The sequence below is a fragment of the Rhinoraja longicauda genome, chromosome 40 (genome assembly GCF_053455715.1).
Source record: "Rhinoraja longicauda isolate Sanriku21f chromosome 40, sRhiLon1.1, whole genome shotgun sequence".
In the NCBI taxonomy this organism is placed as follows: Eukaryota; Metazoa; Chordata; class Chondrichthyes; order Rajiformes; family Arhynchobatidae; genus Rhinoraja; species Rhinoraja longicauda.
Genome location: NC_135992.1, coordinates 3,082,286 through 3,108,699, shown reverse-complemented (window position 1 = coordinate 3,108,699; position 26,414 = coordinate 3,082,286). Strand labels below are relative to the sequence as shown.

Below are 26,414 nucleotides of genomic sequence, written 5' to 3'. Positions count from 1 at the left end.
CTCTTCACTGTGGTGCCGTTTGGTTACTGGCCTGGATTCAACAGAAGAACTCGACCAGAGAGAATGTGCATCCACTCCACTTTTTACATAGAAACATAGAAAATAGGTGCAGGAGGAGGCCATTCGGCCCTTCGAGCCAGCACTATTCATTGTGATCATCCACAATCAGTAACCTGTGCCCAACTTCTCCTCATATCCCTTGATTCCACTAGCCCCTAGAGCTCTATTTAACTCTTTCTTAAATTCATCCAGTGATTTGGCCTCCACTGCCCTCTGTGGCAGAGAATTCCACAAATTCACAACTCTCTGGGTGGAAAAGATCCTTCTCACCTCAGTTTTAAATGGCCTCCCCTTTATTCTAAGACTGTGGCCCCTGGTTCTGGACTCCCCCAACATTGGGAACATTTTTCCTGCACCTAGCTTGTCCATTCATTTTATAATTTTATACGTCTCTATAAGATCCCCTCTCATCCTGCTAAACTCCAGTGAATACAAGCCCAGTCTTTTCAATCTTTCCTCATATTACAGTCCCGCCATCCCTGGATTCAATCTCGTGAACCTACACTGCACTGCCTCAATTACAAGGGTTTGTGAAGCTTCCAGACACGGCACGTTCAACAGAACTGCTGCCCCTTAAATTACAGCAGAAACTAAGCTCAGGGGTAAAAAGTGGTCTTAGAAGGTAAAAAGCAGAATCGGTTTAATCTGTGGAATGCTTGACTCTTCTAGGCCCAATTTCAAACCCGCTCATAAATAGACTTAGAGGTGTAGAGTCATACAGTGTGGAAACAGGCCCTTCAGCCCAACTTGCCCTCACTGACCAACATGTCCCATCTAAACTAGTCCCACTTGCCTGCGTTTGGCTCATATCTCCCTCTAAACCTGTCCTATCCATGTACCTGTCTAAATGCTTCTTAAATGTTGCAATAGTCCCTGCCTCAACTACCTCCTCCAACAGCTCGTTCCATACACCCACCACCCTATGTGTGAAAAGGTTATCCCTCATATTCCTATTAAATCTTTCCCCCTTCACCTTAAACAATAAATAGACAATAGACAATTGACATTAGGTGCAGGAGTAAACCATTCGGCCCTTCGAGCCAGCACCACCATTCAATGCGATCATGGCTGATCATTCACAATCAGTACCCTGTTCCTGCCTTCTCCCCATACCCCCTGACTCCGCTATCCTACAGAGCTCTATCTAGCTCTCTCTTGAATGCATTCAGAGAACTGGCCTCCACTGCCTTCTGAGGCAGAGAATTCCACAGATTTACAACTCTCTGACTGAAATTTTTTATCCTCATCTCCGTTCTAAATGGAGTTCTTACCCCTTATTCTTAAACCGTTAAACTCTAATCCCCTTATTCTTAAACCTATGCCCTCTGATTCTCGATTCCTCCATTCTGGGCAAGATCCACCCGATCTATTTCTCTCATGATTTTGTACACCTCTACCAGGTCACCCTTCATCCTCCTGCAGGGACTCCAGGGAATAGAGGTCCCAGCCTGCTCAACCTCTCCCTGTAGCACATACCCTCGAGTCCTGGCAACGTCCTTGTGAAACCTGAGAGCGGAGCATTCACCAGCCTGGTGACTGGAAGCGTGCTGTTCGTTGGGGTGACCTACCGAGCTGAGACAGCCGGAAGAGCTCGTCCTCGTTGTCTGTCGTGTGATCGACGCTGACTTGAGTCACCTGCAGCTGTCCGTCGGCAGTGGACTTGCACAGCAGGGCTCGGCTGGTGCCTGCAAACGGGAGCAAGAGCCCAGTTAACATGCTGAACATCACGTCTCTCAACACCGCGTCACAGCCAGTTTGGGTGGGGTGGAGGGGACCAGAGGCACGGTGGCGCAGCGGTAGAGTTGCCGCCTCACAGCGCCAGAGACCCGGGTTCCATCCCGACTTCGGGCGCTGTCTGTACGGAGTTTGTACGTTCTCCCCGTGATCACATGGGTTTTCTCCGAGATCTTCGGTTTCCTCCCACACTCCAAAGACGTACAGGTTTGTAGGTTAATTGGCTTGGTATAAATGTAAATTGTCCCTAGTTTGTGTAGGATAGTGTTAGTGCGCGGGGAACGCTGGTCGGCGCGGACTTGGTGGGCGGAAGGGCCTGTTTCTGCGCTGTATCTCTAAACTAAACTAAACTAAACCAGTGGCTGTCACGCAAGGCAAGTGCAGAAGGCACGGAGATGTAATCAGAGATGGTGTAGGATAGTGTTAATGTGCGGGGATCGCTGGGCGGCACGGACTTGGTGGGCCGAAAAGGCCTGTTTCCGGCTGTATATATATGATATGATATGAGTCAGCTCCTCCACTCTGTCAGAAGTTAAAGAGGCCCAGCAAGTCACTCAAACGTGTGCAGGTGCACTGTAGAAAGTATCCTGACAATCCCTTAGCCTGGTGCAGCAATTCCAATGGACAGTGACGCAAGAGGCCGCAGAGGGTTGTGGACACAGCCCATCGAGGGCACAGCCCTCCCCTCCATCTGAAAGCATCTGCAAGGAGCTGCCTCATAAAGGTGGCACCCATGTGAGGACTTCCACCATCCTGGCCCTGCCCGCTTCTCTATGCTACCACCCGACACGAGGTACAGGGCCCGAAGTTTCACACCACAAGTTTCAAGAATAGCTCGTTTCATAAAAACCATTGAATTCTTAAACCGACCCCCAAACCCTAACCCGACCTCAGCAGTGGAACACTACTCACCATCTCTTGCACCACGATGGACTTGGTTTCTAATTATGTTTTGCACGAATGTCTTGTCTTATTTTTGCAGTCTTTTTCCCTTTGCACTGCCTTGTAAAAACGATGCCTGTTACATTGAGTGTGTTGGCTGATTGATGTGCCTGTAACTGTGCTGCACAGTGCTCACTGTGCTTGTGCACGTCACAATAAATCCCGGACGGGACTTGAAGGAAGGGCGCTCACTGTCGTGTTGATGGGTGTCGGGGAAGGAGGGGAGAATGTTTGGCAGGTGTCATGACGCACTAACTAATGCCAACCGTAGTTTAGTTTAGTTTAGAGATACAGCGCGGGAACAGACCCTTCGGCCCACCGAGTCCGTGCCGACCAGCGATCCCCGTACATTAACACTGTCTTACACAAACTAGGAACAATCTACACTTATACCAAGCCAATTAACCTACAAACCTGTAGGTCTTTCGAGTGTGGGAGGAAACCGGAAGATCTCGGAGAAAACCCACGCAGGTCACAAAGAACGTACAAACTCCGTGCAGACAATAGACAATAGGTGCAGGAGGAGGCCATTCGGCCCTTCGAGCCAGCACCGCCATTCAATGTGATCATGGTTGATCATTCTCAATCAGTACCCCGTTCCTGCCTTCTCCCCGTACCCCCTGACTCCGCTATCCTTAAGAGCTCTATCTAGCTCTCTCTTGAATGCATTCAGAGAATTGCCCTCCACTGTCCTCTGAGGCAGAGAATTCCACAGATTCACAACTCTCTGACTGAAAACGTTTTTCCTCATCTCAGTTCTAAATGGCCTACCCCTTATTCTTAAACTGTGGCCCTTATTCTGGACTCCCCCAACATTGGGAACATGTTTCCTGCCTCTAACGTGTCCAACCCCTTAATAATCTTATACGTTTCGATAAGATCCCCTCTCATCCTTCTAAATTCCAGTGTATACAACAGTTTCTTCCCAGCTTCTCAGATTCCCATCTCCACCCCTTCCCTTCACACCGGGCGGCACGGTGGCGCAGCGATAGAGTTGCTGCCTTACAGCGCTTGAGACCCGGGTGTGATCCTGATTACGGGCGCCGTCTGTACGGAGATTGTACGTTCTCCCCGTGACCCGCGTGGGTTTTCTCCGAGATCTTCGGTTTCCTCCCACTCCAAAGACTTACAGGTGTGTGGACTAATTGGCTTGGTATAAGTTTAAATTGTTCCTAGTGTGTGTAAGATAGCATTAGTGTGTGGCGATCACCGGTCGGCACGGACTCGGTGGGCCGACGGGTGTGTTTCCGCGCCGTATCTGTAAACTAAACTATAAACTAAACCTCCTTTATTCACAAAATGCTGGAGTAACTCAGCAGGTCAGGCAGCATCTCATGAGAGAAGGAATGGGCGACGTTTCGGGTCGAGACCCTTCTTCAGACTGATCCTTGGTGCACTCAGCATTTCTGCCTGTCTCACCACTTACTGTTCTTCTTATACCGACCGGCCAGTTGTCTCCCCCTCCCCTTCCATTCTCAGTCGTTGGATTTTGGTGCTTCAACTCAAAACTTTGACCATTCCTTCCCCCCCCCCCCCCCCCACCACCACTCCCTGCCCTGCCCCAATTCCCCCATCTCCCCCTCCCCCATAGATGCTGCTCGACCCGCCGAGTCCCTCCGGCAGATAGATTGCTCCAGATCCTGACGCAGTCTCGTGCGTCACCACCTCTGCACAAGTCCCTCTACAGATGCAAAACAAGCCAAGCTCCTCTCATTGTTGGTCTGACAGACAAGACGACCACCCTGGCAGGTTAGAGGAGGAGATGCTGCGAGTTTAGTTTAGGAATACAGCGTGGAAACACGCCCTTCGGCCCACCAAGTCCGCATACCGACCAGCGATCCCCACACATTAAAACTACCCTCCCTACACACACACACACGAGGGACAATTTTACATTTTACACCAAGCCAAGCAACCTACAAACCCGCACGTCTTTGGAGTGTCGGAGGAAACGGAAGGTCTCAGAGAAAACCCACGCAGGTCACGGGGAGAACGTACAAACTCCGTACAGACGGCGCCCGTAGTCGGGATAGAACCCGGGTCTCTGGCGCTGTGAGGCAGTTGCTCTACTGCTGAGCCACCGTGTCTTGAGCTTCTCTATTCCTCACTCCGGGGAAGCAGAACCATGTTTACACATGGGAGAAAGTGATGGTCTAACTAACACACAGAGAGGGAAGCTCTGTGAAAGAGGGGCTTGTGAGATGAGCAGTGCTCGGAGTACAAGTCAGGTAACTTGCAGACTCTGTAGGAAGTAACTGCAGATGCTGGTTTATACTGAAGATAAGACACAAAATGCTGGAGTAACCCAACGGGTCAGGCAGCATCTCTGGGTAAACGGAATAGGCGATGTTTCAGGTCGGAACTCTTCTTCAGAAGGCTGAAGAAGGGCCACCCATTCCTTCTCTCCGGAGATGCTGCCAGACACACCGAGTTACTCCAGCATTTTGTGTCCATCTTCAGATAACTGCAGACCTGCACAACAGCCGTTCAAGGTAGTGGATGAGAGAGTACCTATGTTGGCAATGTACAGCTTGTTGTTGAGGATGAGCGCGACAATGGCGGTTGTTCCTCCAGCAATCTCCTCCTCGGTTTTGTTGAGTTTTTCCAGGAGTTTCTGATACTGCTGCGGAAGCTGGGAGTGAGGAATACCCTGCAAGGCAGACACAAAACACAGATTTAAAAACAGGGGAGAGGGGCGGGAAGTGAGGGGGGGGATGAGGAGGGACGTGGAGACGCCGACACGGCGATTGTCGACCGCGCGTAGACGGCTGCAACGGGAAACAAAAGCTTTTCACTGTACCTCGGTACACTGGACAATAAACTAAACTGGACTGAATTGGAAAATGGCACCAAAATGGGCTCTTCTGTGCATTCTGTGCTGATGTACGGGGATACGTCTTGCTGAGCTGAGTGCAAAAAATGTACAGGTGCTCCTTAACCTACGACGAGGTTACGTTCCGAGAAACCCATTGGAAACCAAAGATACCGTAAGTCAAAATGCATTGAATACACGCGATCACGTGGCCGGAAGCGAGGGGCGGCTCGCCAAGGGTCGCTGCCGTTTGCACCATCGCAAAGTCGAAATATCGTGAGTCGAAGCGTCGTAAGGCGGGGAGCACCTGTACCTCACTGCACCTTTGGTAAACGTGATAACAAAGAAACCATTGAAGTGGGAGATGGGGAGTCAAGTCGGAGAGGGGATCAGAGTTCAGGAGTTGCAGCATTGCCAGCGTAAAGGCACGAGGCAGAAATGGTATTAATATGTGAGAAAAGGGTAGAGCCTTGGGTGAACGAAAGGTAGCTGTAGATGTAGGGTAGCAGCGCAGGTACACGCAGCTGTAGAAACGGCATCAGAGGTGACTAAAACTGCAAGGCACAGATTTAGAAACATGGTACATGGGTGCACGAGGAGGCCGTTTGGCCCTTCAAGCCTGCGCTGCCATTCATTATGATCATGGCTGATCATCCACAATCAGTAACACCCTTGATTCCACTTGCCCCTAGAGCTTTTTCTAACTCTCTTTTAAATTCATCCAGCGAATCGGCCTCCACTGCCCTCTGTGGCAGAGAATTCCACAATTTCACAACTCTCTGGGTGTAAAAGTTTCTTCTCACCTCAGTTTTAAATGGCCTCCTCCTTTATTCTTAGACTGTGTGGCCCCTGGTTCTGGACTCCCCCAACATTGGGAACATTTTTCCTGCATCTAACTTGTCCAGTCCTTTCATAATTGTATACGTCTCTATAAGATTTTAGATTTAGAGATACAGCGCGGAAACAGGCCCTTCGGCCCACCAAGTCCGCGCCGCCCAGCGATCCCAGCACATTAACACTATCCTACACACACTAGGGACAATTTTTACATTTACCCAGCCAATTAACCTACATACCTGTACGTCTTTGGAGTGTGGGAGGAAACCGGAGATCTCGGAGAAAACCCACACAGGTCACAGGGGAGAACGTACAAACTCCGTACAGTCGGCGCCAGTAGTCAGGATCGAACCTAAGTCTCCGGCGCTGCATTCGCTGTAAGGCAGCAACTCTACCGCTGCGCCACCGTGCCGCCCCCTCTCATCCTTCTAAACTCCAGTGAATACAAGCCCAGTCTTTCCAATCCTTCCTTACATGACAGTCCTGCCATCCCGGGGATTAACCTCGTGATTTAGGTTCAGGCTAAGAGGTTTCGAGCGGAGTTGAGGGGGACGTTTCTCACCCAGAGAGTGATAGGGTACCTGAACTGCACTGCCTGGGAGAGTGGTGGAAGTGGAGTCACGAACACCCTTTAAATAGCCTCTGGGCACTTGAATTGCCGAAACATGGAAGGCTAATGCCAAGTACTGGAAGATGGGATTCATACAGCTGGCCGGCGAGGATGTGACTTTATGATTCCGCCCACACTGGGCACAGACATCAGACGCGCTGAGCCAAATGGGCCTGTTGTCAAAATGGATGCCACAACGTCTGTGGCCAGAAATGCTAACAGTTTTACTAGAACCAAGCCCATTAATTATCATGAACAAATACAGAATTATTCTCCGCAATTATTAGCTACGTAACGTCAAAGAATAGGAAAGAACTGCAGGTGCTGGTTTAAATCGACGATAGACACAAAATGCTGGAGTAACTCAGCGGGACAGGCAGCATCTCTGGAGAGAAGGAATGGGTGATAGAAACATAGAAAATAGGTGCAGGAGGAGGCCATTTGGCCCTTCGAACCATCACCGCCATCCATTGTGACCATGGCTGAACATCCACAATCAGTAACCCGTGCCTGCCTTCTCCCCACATCCCCATATTCAGACTGAGGAAAGGTCTCGACCCGAAACGTCACCCATTCCTTCTCTCCAGAGATGCTGCCTGACCCGCTGAGTTACCCCAGCATTTTGTGACTACCTTCGATTTAAACCAGCATCAGCAGTTTTGTTTTCCTGCAGAAAGGTCACGGCTGTTACCTCGGGAAGCTGAGAATGCAGGTTGGCCTTTTCTGCCAGAGAATCGTCAATGGATTCAAAGAAACTGCGCTCCACCACGTCGAAGGCCTGCGGAAAAAAGAGAACAGCTCTGACGATTTGCTCACACCAACTGTTCCACCCGACACAAACTGGGAGCGGGCTTGTCATGGGCAGACAACAGCACACAGAACAAAACCGCCCAAATCAACAATCTGAAGAAGCATCGTCATAGAGAAGAGTCATAGAGTCATACAGTGTGGAAACAGGCCCTTCGGCCCAACTCGCCCACACCGGCCAACATGTCCCAGCTACACTAGTCCCACCTGCCGGCGTTTGGTCCATATCCCTCCAAACCTGTCCAATCCAGGTACCTGTCTAACTGTTTCTTAAATGTTGGGATAGTCCCAGCCTCAACTACCTCCTGTGGCAGCTCGTTCCATACACCCACCACCCTCTGTGTGAAAAAGTTACCCCTCGGATTCCTATTAAATCTTTTCCCCCTCACCTTAAACCAATATCGTTTGGTCCTCAATTCACCTACTCTGTCCATCTACCCGATTTATTCCTCTCGTGATTTTATACACCTCAATAAGATCACCCCTCATCCCCCTGCGCTCCAAGGAATAGAGTCCCAACCTACTCAACCTCTCCCTATAGCTCAGAACCTCTAGCCCAGGCAACATCCTCGTAAATCCTCTCTGCACCCTTTCCATCGTGACCCGAAACGTCACCTATTCCTTTTTTCTAGTGATGCTGCCTGACTCGCTGAGTTACTCCAGCATTTGGTGTCTATCTTCAATGGACAGACCATTATTGGTGGGGAAATGTCAAAAACCTTAGAGTGCACATCCTGGGGACATTGGTTGGAGTTGGAAATACCGACTCCACTCCTCGATCCCACTACTCTACAACGCTCTCCAGAGCTCTCCCATTCACTGTGTTGGTCCTGCCCAAAGATAATAGAGCAGAGCAAGATAGACCACTCGACCCCAAAAACCATAGTACGTCACGGCGCCATTTTAGTAGGCAGAAACTTGCAGAAACATTTTTTTTTTAAATCAAAAATCTGTAAATTGGTAGATGAGATATATTCTGCATTTTAATGGTATCATCACACATACTGTTCCCACAAAACACTGATTACACTGCGAGAGGCAGAGCGAACGGCGGGTTTTGCTTACTAAAATGGCGGATGTTACGCTCTTTGCGTACTACACTTCAGTATAGGCGATTTCAACGAAGTGGTCTATCTTGTTCCTCTAGTAACTTTGGTCCTGCCCATGTTAGACTTCCCAAAATGCAACACCTCACATTTCTCTGCATTAAATTCCATCAACCATTCCTCAGCCTGCCTGGCCAAGATCCTGCTGCAATTTTTCACAACCATCTTCACTATTTACAATACCACCCATTTTTACATCAATCCCCAAAATTGGTAATCAAGCCATGTACGTTCACGTCCAACATTGGGTGCTATTTACAGAAGCCAATTAACCTACGAAACCATAGGAAAAAAAATGCAGATGCTGGTTTAAATCGAAGGTAGACACAAAATGCTGGAGTAACTCAGCGGGTCAGGCAGCATCGAGAGAGAGAAGGAATGGGTGACATTTCAGGTCGAGACCCTTCTTCAGACTGATGTCGGAAGAATTATGACATCATTCTGAAGAAGGGTTTTGACCCGAAACGTCACCCATTCCTTCTCTCCCAAGATGCTGCCTGACCCGCTGAGCTACTCCAGCATTGCGCGTCAACCTACAAAGCCATGCATCTTTGGGATATGGGGGAAACCGGATCACCCGGAGGAAACGCACGCGGTCGCAGGGAGAAAGAGCATGCTCCATAAAGATAACACCCGAGGACAAGATGGAGGACAGAGGGGGGAGGGTCGGGAGGGGGTCTCCCTGTCGGTCTGCTCCTGGGCCTGGCCAAGATGGCCATCCGCGGGTCCAGGCAGCGGGTAGTCGACGGCCTCACAGAGGCCGGCTGCCTACCCCTGTTCCGGGCTTACGTCCGTGCCCGCGTGTCCCTGGAGAGGGAACACGCGGTGTCCACGGCGACTCTGGAGGCCTTCCGTGAATGCTGGTCGCCGCGGGGGGGGGGGGTCGAATGTATTGTTGACAGAGATGGCGGGATTTTAATGTGATAATTGTTTATTTTGTAAACTGCCGATACGGGCGACTTTTGTTTGATCACATTTCACTTTGTATGTTTGTACGTTTTCTTTTGGAATAAAATTTATATATTAAAAAAAAGAGGTGAAGATGGAACCTGGATCGCAGGCGACGTGAGGCAGCAGCTCTACCAGCTGTGCCGTCAGGTCCACCCACCTCCGACCCTGTAATATTCATTTGTTCTTTCAACTAATTTGTGCCTCTCAAGTGAAGATTGCACATGAAACGTTATCAGCCGGTGCACCCTGAAATCTGTTACAATCTTTGAGCAGGGCAATCGGGCACATCTGTAATATTATCACAGCCTAACTGGATCGCAGCCGGCGAGCCCCCAACACGATGAAGTAGACCGAGAGCGGAGGGCAGTACCTGCAGCAGCACCTTGCGGACGTCAGCGTCATTGCGGCTCAGGGTCAGCTGCCCCAGCAGCAGTTCTGCCGTCAGCCTCTGCGTGACAAACTGCGACACCCGGCTGCCATCGTATCCATTGAAGACTCCGTAAAGGAAGCATTCGTCTTCCCTGGAGGAGAGAAAAAGGCAAATTAGTGGGCAGCACAGCGGAGTTCACCAACTTGCAGCGCCACAGACCCAATAGACAATAGGTGCAGGAGGAGGCCATTCGGCCCTTCGAGCCAGCACCGCCATTCAATGTGATCATGGCTGATCATTCTCAATCAGTACCCCGTTCCTGCCTTCTCCCCATACCCCCTGACTCCGCTATCCTTAAGAGCTCTATCCAGCTCTCTCTTGAATGCATTCAGAGAATTGGCCTCCACTGCATTCTGAGGCAGAGAATTCCACAGATTCACAACTCTCTGACTGAAAAAGTTTTTCCTCATCTCAGTTCTAAATGGCCTACCCCTTATTCTTAAACTGTGGCCCCTTGTTCTGGACTCCCCCAACATTGGGAACATGTTTCCTGCCTCTAACGTCTCCAATCCGGGTTCAATCCCGACCTTGGATGCGGCCTTGAAACCGTTCCCCGCCATCAAAGAGATTTACCAGAGTCGCTGCCTCAAAATGGCAGACAGCACCATCAGAGACCCACACCACCCTGGCCACACACTCATTTCACCCCTGCCATCGGGAAGAAGGTACCGGAGCCTGAAAACTGTAACGTCCAGGTTCAGGAACAGCTTCTTCCCTACGGCCATCAGGCTGTCTATATACTAAAACTCTCGTTTGTTATCTTGTTTGCGACTGAACTTCAGCCAAAACGGTACACGATAGCGCGACAATTTTAGGCCCACCTTACTCACCATTGTCACTTTAGTGATAATGCAAGTAGTTTTATTGAAATCGGTCTTATATTTTTAAAGTTATTCACATTTTAAAGTTTAAGACGAGGGGAGGGGGAGGGGAGGAGGGAGGGAAGGGGGAGTGGGGGAGAAGGGAGGGGAGGAGGGGTTGTGGAGAGAGGGGAGGGGGGGGAGGACAGGGTGCTGCACCAATGCAGGAGAGGTTTGGGCCCAACGTTGTCCACTTGGTCTAGTTAAACCCTAAAACCACAAATAAGCTCTGAACTAGAGACTATTATTGTAATTATTGCACTATTTGTTTTTTTCGTGTGTATGTATGTGTGCGTGTATACAGTGCCCTCCATAATGTTTGGGACAAAGACCCATCATTTATTTATTTGCCTCTGTACTCCACAATTTGAGATTTGTAATAGAAAAAAATCACGTGGTTAAAGCGCATATTGTCAGATTTTAATAAAGGCCATTTTTATACATTTTGGTTTCACCATGTAGAAATTACAGCAGTCCTTCCATTTCAGGGCACCATAATGTTTGGGACACAACATTGTCATGTAAATGAAAGTAATCTTGTTTAGTATTTTGTTGCATATCCCTTGCATGCAAAGACTGCTTGAAGTCTGCGATTCATGGACATCACCAGTTGCTGGGTGTCTTCTCTGGTGATGCTCTGCCAGGCCTGTATTGCAGCCATCTTTAGCTCATGCTTGTTTTGGGGGCTAGTCCCCTTCCGGTTTCTCTTCAGCATATCAAAGGCATGCTCAATTGGGTTCAGATCAGGTGATTGACTTGGCCACTCAAGAATTGACCATTTTTTAGCTTTGAAAAACTTCTTTGTTGCTTTAGCAGTATGTTTGGGATCATTGTCTTGCTGTAAAATGAACCGTGGCCAATGAGTTTTGAGGCATTTGTTTGAACTTGAGCAGATAGGATGTGTCTGTACACTTCAGAATTAATTATGTTACTACCATCAGTAGTTGTATCATCAATGAAGATAAGTGAGGCAGTACCTTCAGCAGCCATACATGCCCAGGCCATAACACCCCCACCACCATGTTTCACAGATGTGGTGGTATGCTTTGGATCTTGGGCAGTTCCTTCTCTCCTCCATACTTTGCTCTTGCCATCACTCTGATATGTTAATCTTCATCTCAACTGTCCACAAGACCTTTTTCCAGAACTGTGGTTGCTCTTTTAAGTACTTCTTGGCAAACTGTAACCCGGCCATCCTATTATTGGGGCTAACTAGTGGTTTGCATCTTGCAGTGTAGCCTCTGTATTTCTGTTCATGAAGTCTTCTGTGGACTGTGGTCATTGACAAATCGACACCTGACCCCTGAAGAGTGTTTCTGATCTGTCGGGCAGGTGTTTAGGGATTTTTTTTTATTACAGAGAGAATTCTGTCATCAGCTGTGGAGGTCTTCCTTGGCCTGCCAGTCCCTTTGCGATTAGTAAACTCACCAGTGCTCTCTCTTTCTTCTTAATGATGTTCCAAACAGTTGATTTTGGTAAGCCTAAGGTTTGGCTGATGTCTCTAACAGTTTTATTCTTGTTTCTCAGTCTCATAATGGCTTCTTTGACTTTAATTCGCACAACTTTGGTCCTCATGTTGATAAACAGCAATAAAAGTTTCCAAAGGTGATGGAAAGACGGGAAGAAAGAGAGGTGCTGAGAGCTCTCTTGTACCTGCATTAAGGAGGCAATTAAACACACCTGAGCCATTACAGACGTCTGTGAAGCCATGGGTCCCAAACATTATGGTGCCCTGAAATGGGGGGGACTACGTATAAACACAGCAGCAATTTCTACATGGTGAAACCAAAATGTGTAAAAATGGCTTTTATTAAAATCTGACAATGTGCAGTTTAACCAGATGTGATTTTTTCTATTACAAATCTCAAATTGTGGAGTACAGAGGCAAATAAATAAATGATGGGTCTTTGTCCCAAACTTTGGAGGGCACTGTGTATATATGTATATATGTATACTTGTGAGTATTTGTATATATACACACACACTGAACTTTGCGTTGCTGCAAATAAGAATTTCATTGTTCTATCTGGGACACAGGACAATAAAACACTCTTGACTCTTGAGTTTACACGTTCACCATGTGACTGTGTGGGTTTACACCGGGTGCCCACATCCCAAAGACATGTGGGTTTATAGGTCAACTGGCCTCTGTAAATTGACCCTGGTGTGTTAGGAGTGGATGAGAAAGTAGGATAACATAGAACTAGTGTGAATGGGTGATCGATGGTTGGCATGGACTCGTTGGGCCAAAGGGTCTGTTTCCATCCTGTTTAATCTTTGAATCAATCAAGTCAGCTGGGTTCAGGGCAGGAAATGCCCGATGATGTTCTTCTGTTATGCTTCAAATGAGACAATCCCACATACGAATCCAGAGATTTTTAAGCGTGAAACAAGGCACGTTAGAGGCAGGAAACACGTTCCCAATGTTGGGAGAGTCCAGAACCAGGGGCCACAGTTTAAGAATAAGCAGTAGACCATTTAGAACGGAGATGTTCTGACTGAAAACGTTTTTCCTCATCTCAGTTCTAAATGACCTACCCCTTATTCTGTTTCCTGCCTCTAACGTGTCCAACCCCTTAATAATCTTATACGTTTCGATAAGATCCCCTCTCATCCTTCTAAATTCTAGTGTATACGAGCCTAGTCGCTCCAGTCTTTCAACATATGACAGTCCCGCCATTCCGGGAATTAACCTAGTAAACCTACGCTGCATGTCCTCAATAGCAAGAATATCCTTCCTCAAATTTGGCAGCCTTGGATAAATCTCAGGTGTAGAAAGTGGGCGCCGCACGATGGCTGCCTTGCCAACGGTCCGCCTTCGTCTTTTTCATTCTTTGTGTTTTTAGTTTGTTGAAAAATGTATGTTTTAGCTTATCTTTAGTTATTGTATCTGTGGGGGATGGTGGTGGGGGGGAGAAACTTTATAAATCTCTTTCCTTGAGAGATGCGACTTTTTCCCAGCCATGTCATATCTCCATCCGCACTGCGGCCTAACATCGTGGAGTTGGCGGCCTCGTGTTTGGGACTTCCAGAGCTCCTAAACCACGGAGCCTGCGGACTTTAACGTCTCGGGGCGGGCGATCCCTTTGCCAAGGGTGGGCCTTTGGTGCTCCAACCTGCGGGAGCTGCGGGCTTTAACATCGTGGAGCTCGCGGTCCCTGGTTAGAGACCAACTTCGGGAACTCCAAGACATAGGAGTTTCAACCGTCCCGATGTGGGAGCTTAGATCGCCCCGGCGTGGGAGCTCGATCGCTGGCTCTGGATGGTTCGACACCCCGACCGCGAGAGGAAAGATGATAAGAGTTTATTGCCTTCCATCACAGTGGGGAATGTGGACGAGCCACTGTGGTGGATGTTGATGTCAAATCTTTATGTCGTTGTGTGTCTTGTTGCTTTTTTCGTATGAATGTATGGCAAACCAAATTCCTCGTATGTTGCAAAACATACTTGGCTAATAAATTACAATTATGATTATGATGATGATTATGACAAAGTGCTGGTATAACTCAGCAGGTCAGGCAGCATCTCTGCCTGAAAATGGATGGGTGACGATTTGGGTCGGAACCCTTGGCATTATGATTACTAGACCCAAAGTGCTCCTCAACACATACCTCCGTCACCTGACCCAATCTCATTTCCTAACAGGAGGTCCAACACTGCCCCTTCTCTGGTAGGCACCTCTACGTATTGCTGCAAAAAACTATCCTGCACACATTTTACAAACTCCAAACCATCCAGCCCTTTAACAGAATGTGATTCCCAGTCTATATACGGAAAATTGAAATCACCCACAATCACCACTCTGTGCTTACTACTAATATCTGCTATCTCCTTACATATTTGCTCTTCCAATTCTCGTTCCCTATTTGGCGGTCTATAATACACCCCTATAAGTGTTGCTAAACCTTTCTCATTTCTGAGTTCCACCCAAACAGCCTCCTTAATCGAGCCTTCTAGTCTGTCCTGCCAAAGCACTGCTGTGATATCCTCCCTGACAAGCAATGCAACACCCCCACCTCTTGCCCCTCCGATTCTATCACATCTTCTTCACTGAACGTAGAGGGGAGGGAATTGGGAAGTAGGGGAAGGCCAGAACAGATCAGTCTGAAGAAGGGTCTCGACCCAAAACATCACCCATGCCTTCTCTCCGGAGATGCTGCCTGCCCCGCTGAGTTACTTCAGCATTTTGTGTTTATCTTCAGTTTAAATCGGCATCTGCAGTCCTTCCTACACAGATCAGGCCCAAATCAAATAATGAAAGAATACAAGTACGTCCCCAGCCTGCTAGTTCCACTGTCGCATCCTTGTTTCCCTTCTTAATCACCTCTTCTCCAGCCAACAATGTACCATTATGGGCTCCACCCTTCCTTGGTCATCTGCTGCCAGCCTTGATTTGTTCTGGCAAGCCCTCCCCCACCCTTTGTGTTCCTCCATTCTTTGCTCGATTCAGCCAGCTTCGGTTTGGCGGCAGTAAGCTTTCAACAGAAATAAGAAAGAAACTGGGAACCTGGAATCTGCCCTTTTATGGCAGCCAACAGGGTGGCGCAGCAGTAAAGTTGCTGCCTTACAGCGCCAGAAACCCAGGTTCAATCCTGACTACGGGTGCTGTCTGTACAGAGTTTTCTCCAGGATAGAACATAGAAACATAGAAAAAGTAGGAGTAGGCCATTCGGATCCTGTCACTGCTCCAGTTTCCTCCCACATTCCAAAGACGTACAGGTCTGTAGGCTAATTGTAAATTGTCCCTAGTGTTCAATGGTCCTTTATTGTCACATGTACTGAGGTACAGTGAAATTTGATTTACCATATAGTCATACAAAAAAAAGCAACAAGATACATAACTACATACAGATTAAACATAGATTAGGTAACAGCCATCACAGCGGTGTGTAAGAATCTCCAGGGCACACAGCATAAGTGGAGACTCACAGCCATCAATTCAATGTCCGGGCCACACACACGTTCCTTCACCGTGATGTGACCAGAGTTGTACCGACCGCTGTCACTCTCTCTGCAGTCTATGTCCGCCCCTACAGTCAGAAAGCCGTCCACACTTGCACTAGACTCCCCGCAAACACTGAGATCACCGCACTCTTGGCACTCCATCCCAGTCCCCGCCAGTGCAGGCAGCACGTCCATCTTGTTTTCCCACGGTGATGGAATGCAAATAACATATACATTCTTTCCTCCTTTTCTCCCGTGGTCGGGACAATCGAAACATCCACAGTCGGGGCGATTGAAGCTCCCGCAGTCGGCGATCGAAGCCCCCTGTGGTTGGAGCTCCCGAAGTCGATCCCTTACAAAGGGACCGCCATCTCCACGATGTTAAGGCCGCAGTGCGGACGGAGATACGATATGGAAAAAGCCGCATCTCCGTCGAGGGAAGAGATAAAAAGGTTTCCTGCAACCCCCCCCTCCCCACACATAATACAGAAACTAAAGATACACTAAAACATCCAAGTAAAAACAGACTAAAAACAACAAAAGAAAGGGACGAGACAGGCTGTTGGCGAGGCTGCCATGTACGGCGCCACCCAGTGGTGTAGTAGTGCGTGTAGGATAGTGTAAGTGTGCGGGGATCACTGCTCGGCACGGACTCGGTGGGCCGAACGGTCCGTTTCCACGCTGTATCTCTAAACCAAACCCATTCCCATCACCTCAATGGACTAGTGTCAGTGTAACAATGGGTAGTTAGTTGCCTGTACGCTTCTCATTCCCTACAGCAACATATCGCAGAGCATAATCTCTAATCACTGAGCAGTGCTGGGACTTTTTTTTTTGGGGGGGGGGGGAGACTTCATTTTTTGGGACAATTTTCATTGGAATAACAAGGGAAAGAAGGAAGATTTCTACCATTTACAAAGTCAGCAAAACACACAAGCACACAAAGAAAGAACGACAAAACTTAAATTTGAATGAAACTATTACCCAAAGTCCAAAATATTTTTTTAGTTTTCTTTTTTGAGATCCAGCGTGAAAACATACCCTTTAGCCCAGAGTCCGAGCCGACCAACAATCACCGTAGACTATCCTGTACACTAGAGGCAATTTACTGAAGCCAATTAACCTACAATCCTGCACGTCTTTGGAATGTGGGAGGAAACCGGAGCACCCGGAGAAAACCCACGCAGTCACAAAGAGAATGGACAAACTCCATACAGACAGCACATGCAATCAGGATTGAACCAGATTCTCCGGCCCTGTAAGGAAGCAACTACCGCTGTGCCACCCCATAGTCACAAAACTGATAGAAAACATCCAATACCCAAAGATATAAAGTGATGTTTGGACAGAGTTGTAGTAGGATTTTAGAAACACACATAAACCAATAACAATCCTCTTTGGTAAGAGACTGGCCATTCAAAGAAATTATGTTAAATGCCTCACAAATAATACCGAGCTTAACTTCATCACCATTTCCCTTAGCTTCTTCATCTAGCCTCACAATTAGCAACTCTTCAATTCTATTGTCTCAAACCTTCGGTCATTTCATCAATGGCCTTTCATAGAGTCACACAGTATGATTTAGATTTTAGATTTTTTTAGATTCAGAGATACAGCGCAGAAACAGGCCCTTCAGCCCACTGGGTCCGCGCCGCCCAGCGATCCCCGCACACTAACACTATCCTACACCCATTAGGGACAATTTTTACATTTGCCCAGCCAATTGAATTAAAGTATTACACAAAGCCCAACCTACAAACCTGTACGTCTTTGGAGTGTGGGAGGAAACCGAAGATCTCGGAGAAAACCCATGCAGGTCACGGGGAGAACGTACAAACTCCGTACAGACAGCGCCCGTAGTCAGGATCGAACCTGAGTCTCCGGTGCTGCATTCGCTGTAAGGCAGCAACTCTACCGCAGCGCCTCCGTGACCAACAGACCCTTCGGCCCAACTTGCCCATGCCATCCCACCTGCCCACATTTGGACTTTATCCTCTAGACCTTTTCTATCCATTCACCTGTCCACATGCACAACCCTTTACGATCACCCATCCTCATGCACTCCAAGGAATAAAATCCTAGCCTGCTCACCCTCTCCCTATAGCCGAAACCGTCAAATCCTAGCAACATCTCATAAATCTTCTGTGCACCCTTTCCCGCTTAACAGCATATTTCCTACAACAGGTACAACTGGCCAAATGTGGCCATACCAAAGTCTTGTACAACTGTAACATCATTTCCCAATTTTATTATCCAATACTCTGACTGACGAAGGCTAATTTGCCGAAGGTCTCAAACACCCTATCGACCTGTAACACCACTTGGAAGGAACTATGTACCTGAACTCCTAGAACCCTCTGCTCTACAACACTCCCCAGGGCTCTGCCATTCATTATGTAGGTCCTGCCCTGGTTAGACATCCCAAAGTGAAATATCTCACACTTTTCTGTATTAAACTCCATTAACCATTCCTCAGCCAATCTGCCCAACCGATCAAGATCCTGCTGCAACTTTTGACAACCATCTTCATTCTCTACAATAACATCCACTTGAGTGTCATCTGCAAACTTACTAATCATGCCTGTATGTCCTCATCCAAATCAATGAGATGGATGACAAACAACAAATGGGCCCAGCGCCAAATCCTGAGGCAGTCAGTTTTAGCTTATTGTCACATGCACCAATGTACAGTGATAAGCGTTTGTTGCTTGCTAACCAGTCAGCGGAAAGGCAATACATGTTTACGATCGAGCCATACAGTGTACAGATATGTGATAAGGGAATAACGTTTGGGGCAAGGAGAGCCAGCAAATTCCGATCAAGGATAGTCCGAGGGTCACCGAAGAGGCAGATAGTAGTTCAGCACTGCTCTCTGGTTGTGGTAGGACGATTAAATTGCCTGGTAACAGTTGGGAAGAAACTGTCCCTGAATCTGGCAGTGTGCGTTTTCACACTTCTATACCATTTGTCTGATAGGAGAGGGGAGAAGAGGGAGTGGCCAGGGTGCGACTCGTCCTCGATTATGCTGTTGGTCTTGCCGAGGCAGCGTGAGGTATAAATGGAGTCAATAGAATGGAGGTTGGTTTGTGTGATGGTCCGGGCTGCATCCACAATTCACTGCCATTTCTTGCGGTCTTAGATGGAGCTGTTCCAAACCAAGCTGTGATGCATCCTGATAAAAATGTTTTCTATGGTGCATCTGCAGAAGTTGGTGAGAGTTGTAGGGGACATGCCAAACTTCCTAAGCCTTCTAAGGAAGTAGTGTGGAAGTTAGTGTGCTTTCTTGGTCATTGCTGCAAAAAGGAAAGTGATATTGACTCCGAAGGATTTGAAGTTTTCAACCATCTCTACTTTGGCACCGTCAATGCACACTGGGGTATGTGTACCGCTTCACTTCCTCAAGTCGACCACTCTCCTTTGCCTTGCTGATATTGAGAGAAAGGTTGTTGTCTCGACACCAGGTTCTCAATTTCCTCCTGTGCTCCGTCTCATCATTATTTTATATCCGGCCCACAATGGTGATGTCGGCTGCAAATTTGAAAATTGAATTAGATATGTACATGGTTGCAGTCATGGGTGTACAAGGAGTAAAGAAGGGGACTGAGAACACATCCAACGCCCCTGCGTTGAGGATTATCATGGATGATGATTTGTTCCCTGTCGTCACTGATTGGGGTCGGTTGGTCAGCAAGTCAAGGATCCAGTTGCAGAGATGAGCACTGACACCAACGGCATTGACGATGCCAAAGTAGAGATGGTTGAAAACTTCTGGCGGCACGGTGGCGCAGCGGTAGAGTTGCTGCCTTACAGCGAATGCAGCGCCGGAGACTCAGGTTCGATCCTGACTACGGGCGCCGTCTACATGGAGTTTGTACGTTCTCCCCGTGACCTGCGTGGGTTTTCTCCGAGATCTTCGGTTTCCTCCCACACTCCAAAGACGTACAGGTATGTAGGTTAATTGGCTGGGTAAATGTAAAAACTGTCCCTAGTGTGTGTAGGATAGTGTTAATGTGCGGGGATCGCTGGGCGGCGCGGACTCGGTGGGCCGAAGGGCCTGTTTCCTCGCTGTATCTCTAAATCTAAAAACCAAGTCCCGTGAGCTTGGTGATAAGCTTGGATGTTATAATGGTATTATAGGCAGAGCTGTAGTCTTTGAACAGGAGTCTGACGTAGATGTCTCTCTTCTCCAGGTGTGCTAGGGATCAGTGTAGGGCTGGGGTGATGGCATCATCCGTGGACCTGTCGTGGCCGTACGCGAACTGCAGTGGGTCAAGGCCGCTGGGTGGACTGGATTTAATGCGTTCCATGACCAGCCTCTCAAAACATTTCATGATGGTGGATGACAAGGCAACTAGATGGTAATTGTTTGGGCATAAGGACTTGCTTTTCTTCAGCACTGGGATGATGGAGTTAGCACACCACTGGCCACAGGCCTCCAGTCCAAGAAACAACTTTCCATCATCATCCTCTGTTTCCTTCCATGAAGCCAATTTTCTATCCATTCAGCTATCTCTCCTGGGATCCCATGCAATCTAACCTTCTAGAGCAGCCTACCATGCGGAACCTTGTCGAATGCTTTGCTGAAGTCCATATATACATCCACAACTCTGCTCTCATTGACGTTTTTGGCCATGTCTTCAAAATACTCAGATTTGTGAGAAACATTCTCCCACATACAAAATCGTGCTGACTATCCCTAATCAGCCTTTGTCCATCTAAATGCAGGTAGATCTTATCCATCAACACACTCATCTTTCCGACCACAGATATTAGATCCACAGACCTATAATTCCCAGGCTTTTCCTTGCAGCCCTTCTTAAATAGAGGCTCAACATTTGCCACTTTCAAGCCTTCTGGCACCCCACCCATATTTAATGACAATTCAGGGCACCTGCAATTCCTACTCCAGCTTCCCACAGTGCTCTCAGATATATCTGATCAGGCCTGGGAGATCTGCCTCCCTTCATACGTGTTAGGATGTTCAACACCTCCTTGACCGTAATACTGACTGCCCTCAAGACACTCCCATTGACTTCTCCAAGTTCCCCGATCCTCGTGTCCTTCTCCGTGGTAAAAACAGAGGAGAAATACTCATTGAGGACCTTGCCCACCTCCTGTGGCTCCACACAGAAGTGGTCGCATTGATTCCTGAAGAATCCAGAGGTAACTACCCTGGTGGTCCTTCATTCCTTTTCCTTCCGACGTCATTGGTGCCACCACCAGATTTCTCCCTCTTCCCCTTAAGAAGGTCATGCAGCTGCTCCGAGACATCTTGGATTCTGGCACCAGGGAGGCAACACACCATCCTGGAGTCTCGACTGCTGCCACAGATGGCTCTGCCTGATGGTACCCTTCCCTGCTGAGCCTCAGACCCAGGCTTGGTGCCACAGCCCTGCCCGGTAATGCGGTAATGACGAGTCATCCGCACTGACAGCATCCGAAGGGGTGTACCTGTTTAAAAGGCGGATGGCCTCGGGGGTCACCTGCGCTCCCTGTCTAGTTCCCTTCCTCGTGGTCACCCACCATCTCTCCACCTTTGTCCCTGGGCATCACATCCTGGCTATGTGGCTTGTCCGAGAAGCACTCATTCTCCCGAGTGGTCCCGAGGTCATCTGGCTGCAGCTCGTCCCGCAGCACAGTATTGAAGGAGCTGCGACTGGACTCAGTCCCACAGGTGTAATCATCAGACACACCAGCGGTTCCCCTGACCTCCCACATCCTGCAGGAGGAGCATTGTACCAAAGATACTAGAGGGGCAAGATGAACCACTCCGTTGAAATCGCCTATACTGAAGTGTAGTACGCAAAGGAGCGTAATGTCCGCCATTTTAGTAAGCAAAACCCGCCGATCGTTATGCCTCTCGCAGTGTAATCTGTGTTTTTGGGGAACAATATGTGTGATGATACCATAAAAATGCAGAAGATATCTCATCTATCAATTCACAGATTTTTAAATTTTTTATTTAAAAATGTTTCTGCGAGTTTCTGCCAACTAAAATGGCGCCATGTATACTATGGTATTTAGGGTCGAGTAGTCTATCTTGCCCTGCTCTATTATCTTTGCATTGTGCCAATTTCCCTGCCACTGAATCATGAAAGAAAACCAAAATCACAAATTCACACACAAGAGCAAACTCGACTTTGTCCCCTGTATTAACCTCCTACTGGAGTCTCCTGAGCCAAACACACACTTGCCCTCCACACAGCCTCTCTCCTACACAGTTGCTCTGCTACACCTGTTAGCTTTATGTTGCTGATCAATTAACCGATTTGGATGCTCCACCCGATCCACTGGTTACCTTTACAGAGTCCCACCTCTCAAGTTACCTAGCTTCAGCTGGCTCCACTAATCCCCGCTTAGCTTTTTTAATGCTCCTGCACTTTTCCCTGACTGTAATTGAATGTCAGTACTGCTGAACCTTTTAAACTCTCCTGCTCTTGTCCAGCCTCTCAAGTTGTATCAACCTATTACTTTCTTCTCCTGCCTTCCAGCTTTCTTTCCCCCCCACTGCCATCAGTCTGAAGAAGGGACACAAACTGAAGCATCACCTATCCATGTTCTCCAGGATGACCTGCCTGACCGGCACTTTGTGACTTAGCTCAGCTCCTCTATGGCCTCCTGTTAATTCACACCTGTCTAATGGGTCCACAAAGATTTTCAGCAAATCAGTTTTGATAAAGATCAAAGCCAAGGTCTTAAAATTTAATCACACAACCGAGATCAAACCTCTTAAAAGCTGAACCCATTGGATGGTCATGGGTTCAAACTCACCGAAACCTGAGCCAACCATCCTCCAGGCTGTGGGCCTCAGTGCTGGTTCCGTCCACCTGGTAAATTCGATTTGTGCCATAACCGATCCCCGACAGATGGCACACCGTGAGGTCATCTGTCCAGCTGGTCTCCTCCTGCTTGGGGTGGGAAATTAACCATCAATTTGAGATACCAGCTATCAAGACAGATGTGTGTAGCAGTTCATTCTTCCCTCGCACAATTAAAGTATGGAATAGTCCTGATGGTCTGCATCCCAGGGTACTTAAGGAGGTGGCTCTAGAAATAGTGGAAACATTGGAGATCATTTTTCAATGTTCTATAGATTCAGGATCAGTTCCTGTGGATTGGAGGATAGCAAATGTTATCCCACTTTTTAAGAAAGGAGGGACAGAAAACGGGTAATTATAGACCAGTTAGTCTGACATCAGTGGTGGGGAAGATGCTGGAGTCAATTATAAAAGACGAAATTGCTGAGCATTTGGATAGCAGTAACAGGATCATTCTGAGTCAGCATGGATTTACGAAGGGGAAATCATGCTTGACAAATCTACTGGAATTTTTTGAGGATGTAACTAGGAAAATTGACAGGGGAGAGTCAGTGGATGTGGTGTACCTCGACTTTCAGAAAGCCTTCGACAAGGTCCCACATAGGAGATTAGTGGGCAAAATTAGGGCACATGGTATTGGGGGTAGGGTACTGACATGGATAGAAAATTGGTTGACAGACAGAAAGCAAAGAGTGGGGATAAATGGGTCCCTTTCGGAATGGCAGGCAGTGACCAGTGGGGTACCACAAGGTTCGGTGCTGGGACCCCAGCTATTTACGATATACATTAGTGACTTAGACGAAAGGATTAAAAGTACCATTAGCAAATTTGCAGATGATACTAAGCTGGGGGGTAGTGTGAATTGTGAGGAAGATGCAATAAGGCTGCAGGGTGACTTGGACAGGTTGTGTGAGTGGGCGGATACATGGCAGATGCAGTTTAATGTAGATAAGTGTGGAAGTAAGAATAGAAAGGCAGATTATTATCTGAATGGTGTCAAGATAGGAGGAGGGGGAGTTCAACGAGATCTGGGTGTCCTAGTGCATCAGTCAATGAAAGGAAGCATGCAGGTACAGCAGGCAGTGAAGAAAGCCAATGGAATGTTGGCCTTCATAACAAGAGGAGTTGAGTATAGGAGCAAAGAGGTCCTTCTACAGTTGTACCGGGCCCTGGTGAGACCGCACCTGGAGTACTGTGTGCAGTTTTGGTCTCCAAATTTGAGGAAGGATATTCTTGCTATGGAGGGCGTGCAGCGTAGGTTCACTAGGTTAATTCCCGGAATGGCGGGACTGTCGTATGTTGAAAGGCTGGAGCGATTGGGTTTGTATACACTGGAATTTAGAAGGATGAGGGGGGATCTTATTGAAACATATAAGATAATTAGGGGATTGGACACATTAGAGGCAGGAAACGTGTTCCCAATGTTGGGGGAGTCCAGAACAAGGGGCCACAGTTTAAGAATAAGGGGTAGGCCAATTAGAACGGAGATGAGGAAGAACTTTTTCAGTCAGAGAGTGGTGAAGGTGTGGAATTCTCTGCCTCAGAAGGCAGTGGAGGCCAGTTCGTTGGATGCTTTCAAGAGAGAGCTAGATAGAGCTCTTAAGGATAGCGGAGTGAGGGGGTATGGGGAGAAGGCAGGAACGGGGTACTGAATGAGAGTGATCAGCCATGATCGCATTGAATGGCGGTGCTGGCTCGAAGGGCTGAATGGCCTACTCCTGCACCTATTGTCTATTGTCTATTGTCTTCACCCTACTACAGTTACTCAACTCCGCCACCTTCCAGTTTAAATTCCATTTGGAATATTTGAGGACCAAGAACCAAGAACATCCAACCACAACAGTCACCAGTGAGCCGAAGTGCCTGTTTCCGCGCTGTATTTGTAAACTAAACTTAGAAACATGGAAAATAGGTGCAGGAGTAGGCCATTCGGCCCTTCTAACCGGCTGGTCATCCAAAAACAGTACCCCGTTCCTGCTTTCTCCCCATATCCATTGATTCCGTTAGCCCTAAGAGCTATATCTAACTCTCTAACTAAACTCCACAGGAACTCGGTACCATCCAGGACAAATCAGACTTAAACGGTAACTCATCAACCATCAAAAATATTCATTCACACCACCACTGGGACACATGTGTACAGTGAGGAGGCGGCAGGGCGAGTGTGAGGGGGATGGGGGGAATGAGGAGGTGATGGGGCAGAGACAAGGGATGTGTGGGGTGAGGGAGGACGATAGGGACAGAGAGGGAGAGTGGGCGAAAGGGATGGAGGGGGAAATCAACGGAGGGAGGCAGGGGAAGGGGATGATGGGATGGGGGAAGGGGAGAAGAAGGTAGGGGGAGAGGGACGAAGATCAACAGCTGCTCTCAAAGTCCCTCCTTTCCCCCATCTGCCTGATTCCCTCCTCCCTCGTCCCTGCCGATGTCAGCCGCTTACATTCTGAGGACCCCGTCTCCTCTGCGACGCCATTACAGCGGAAGTACGTCAGCCCCGTCACACGTCACAGAAACTGTCGGGCGGAGGATGACGCGTAGGTGGGCGGGGCCACTGACGTCAGGCCACAGACGGGCCAGTGACGTGTAGGTCGAGAAGCTGACGTCAGATCGGGGCCTGGAGAAAGGACGAGCGGCCTGGAGAGATGAGGAGCCTGGTTGGTGGGGGAGGGGCCTGGAGAGAGGGGAGGGGCCTGGTTGGTGGGGGAGGGGCTTGGAGAGAGGGGAGGGGCCTGGTGGGTGGGGGAGGGGCCTGGTGGGTGGGGGAGGGGCTTGGAGAGAGGGGATGGCCCTGGTGGGTGGGGGAGGGGCCCGAAGGGAGGGAGAGCGGCTTGGTTGGTGGGGAGGGGCCTGGAGAAAGGGGGAGGTGCCTGGAGAGAGGGGGATGGGCCTGAAGAGAGGGAGTGCGGCTTGGTAGGTGGGGGAGGGGCCTGGAGAGAGGGGGAGGGACCTGAAGAGAGGGGAGGGGCCTGAAGGGAGGGAATGCGGCTTGGTAGGTGGGGGAGGGGCCTGGAGAGATGGGCGGGAGCGAGAGGGGAGGGGCCTGGGGAGAGGGGAGGGGCCTGTAGGTGGGGAGGGGCCTGGTGAGCAGGGGAGGGGCCTGGTGGGTGAAGGGGGAAGTGAGTCCTGGTGGGGGGCAGGGACGGGGAAGAGGGGGTTGTTAAGCTAACCAAAATTGGAGAATTCAATGTTCATAATGTGTTCCAAGCAACTGCAGATGATGGTTTACACTGAAGATAGACACACAATGCTGGAGTAACTCAGTGGGTCAGACAGCATCTCTGGAGAGAAGGGAAAGGTGATGTTTCGGGTCGGAAATCTTTTTCAGAGTGAAGAAGGGTCTCGACTAAAATCAAATCATTCCTCCAATTTGACGACATTGAAAAAATCATCCACGCATTCATTTCCTCCCGCCTAGACTACTGAAACTCCCTATACACTGGGATCAGCCAATCATCCCTGTCCCGCCTGCAATTGGTCCAAAACGCCGCAGCGAGACTCCTGACGGG

At 48.7% G+C, this 26,414-nt stretch overlaps 1 protein-coding gene across 3 annotated transcripts in view; it reads right to left on the bottom strand.

The window, feature by feature from the left end:
* Positions 1–25,475, bottom strand: part of tab1 (TGF-beta activated kinase 1/MAP3K7 binding protein 1) — a 51,433-nt gene extending 25,958 nt beyond the window's left edge. For 2 of the 3 annotated variants that reach the window (XM_078430599.1, XM_078430603.1), the window contains exons 1-6: positions 25,349–25,475; positions 22,865–23,001; positions 10,230–10,380; positions 7,687–7,773; positions 5,248–5,386; positions 1,629–1,745 (exon numbers count right to left, since the gene is read on the bottom strand). In XM_078430599.1, the coding sequence (XP_078286725.1) occupies positions 1,629–1,745; positions 5,248–5,386; positions 7,687–7,773; positions 10,230–10,380; positions 22,865–23,001; positions 25,349–25,381 (664 nt within the window). In that variant the 5' untranslated portion in view covers positions 25,382–25,475. The remainder of the gene's footprint in view (positions 1–1,628; positions 1,746–5,247; positions 5,387–7,686; positions 7,774–10,229; positions 10,381–22,864; positions 23,002–25,348) is intronic. The other variant, XM_078430602.1, reaches the window with a different exon arrangement.
* Positions 25,476–26,414: the final 939 nt, after the last annotated feature.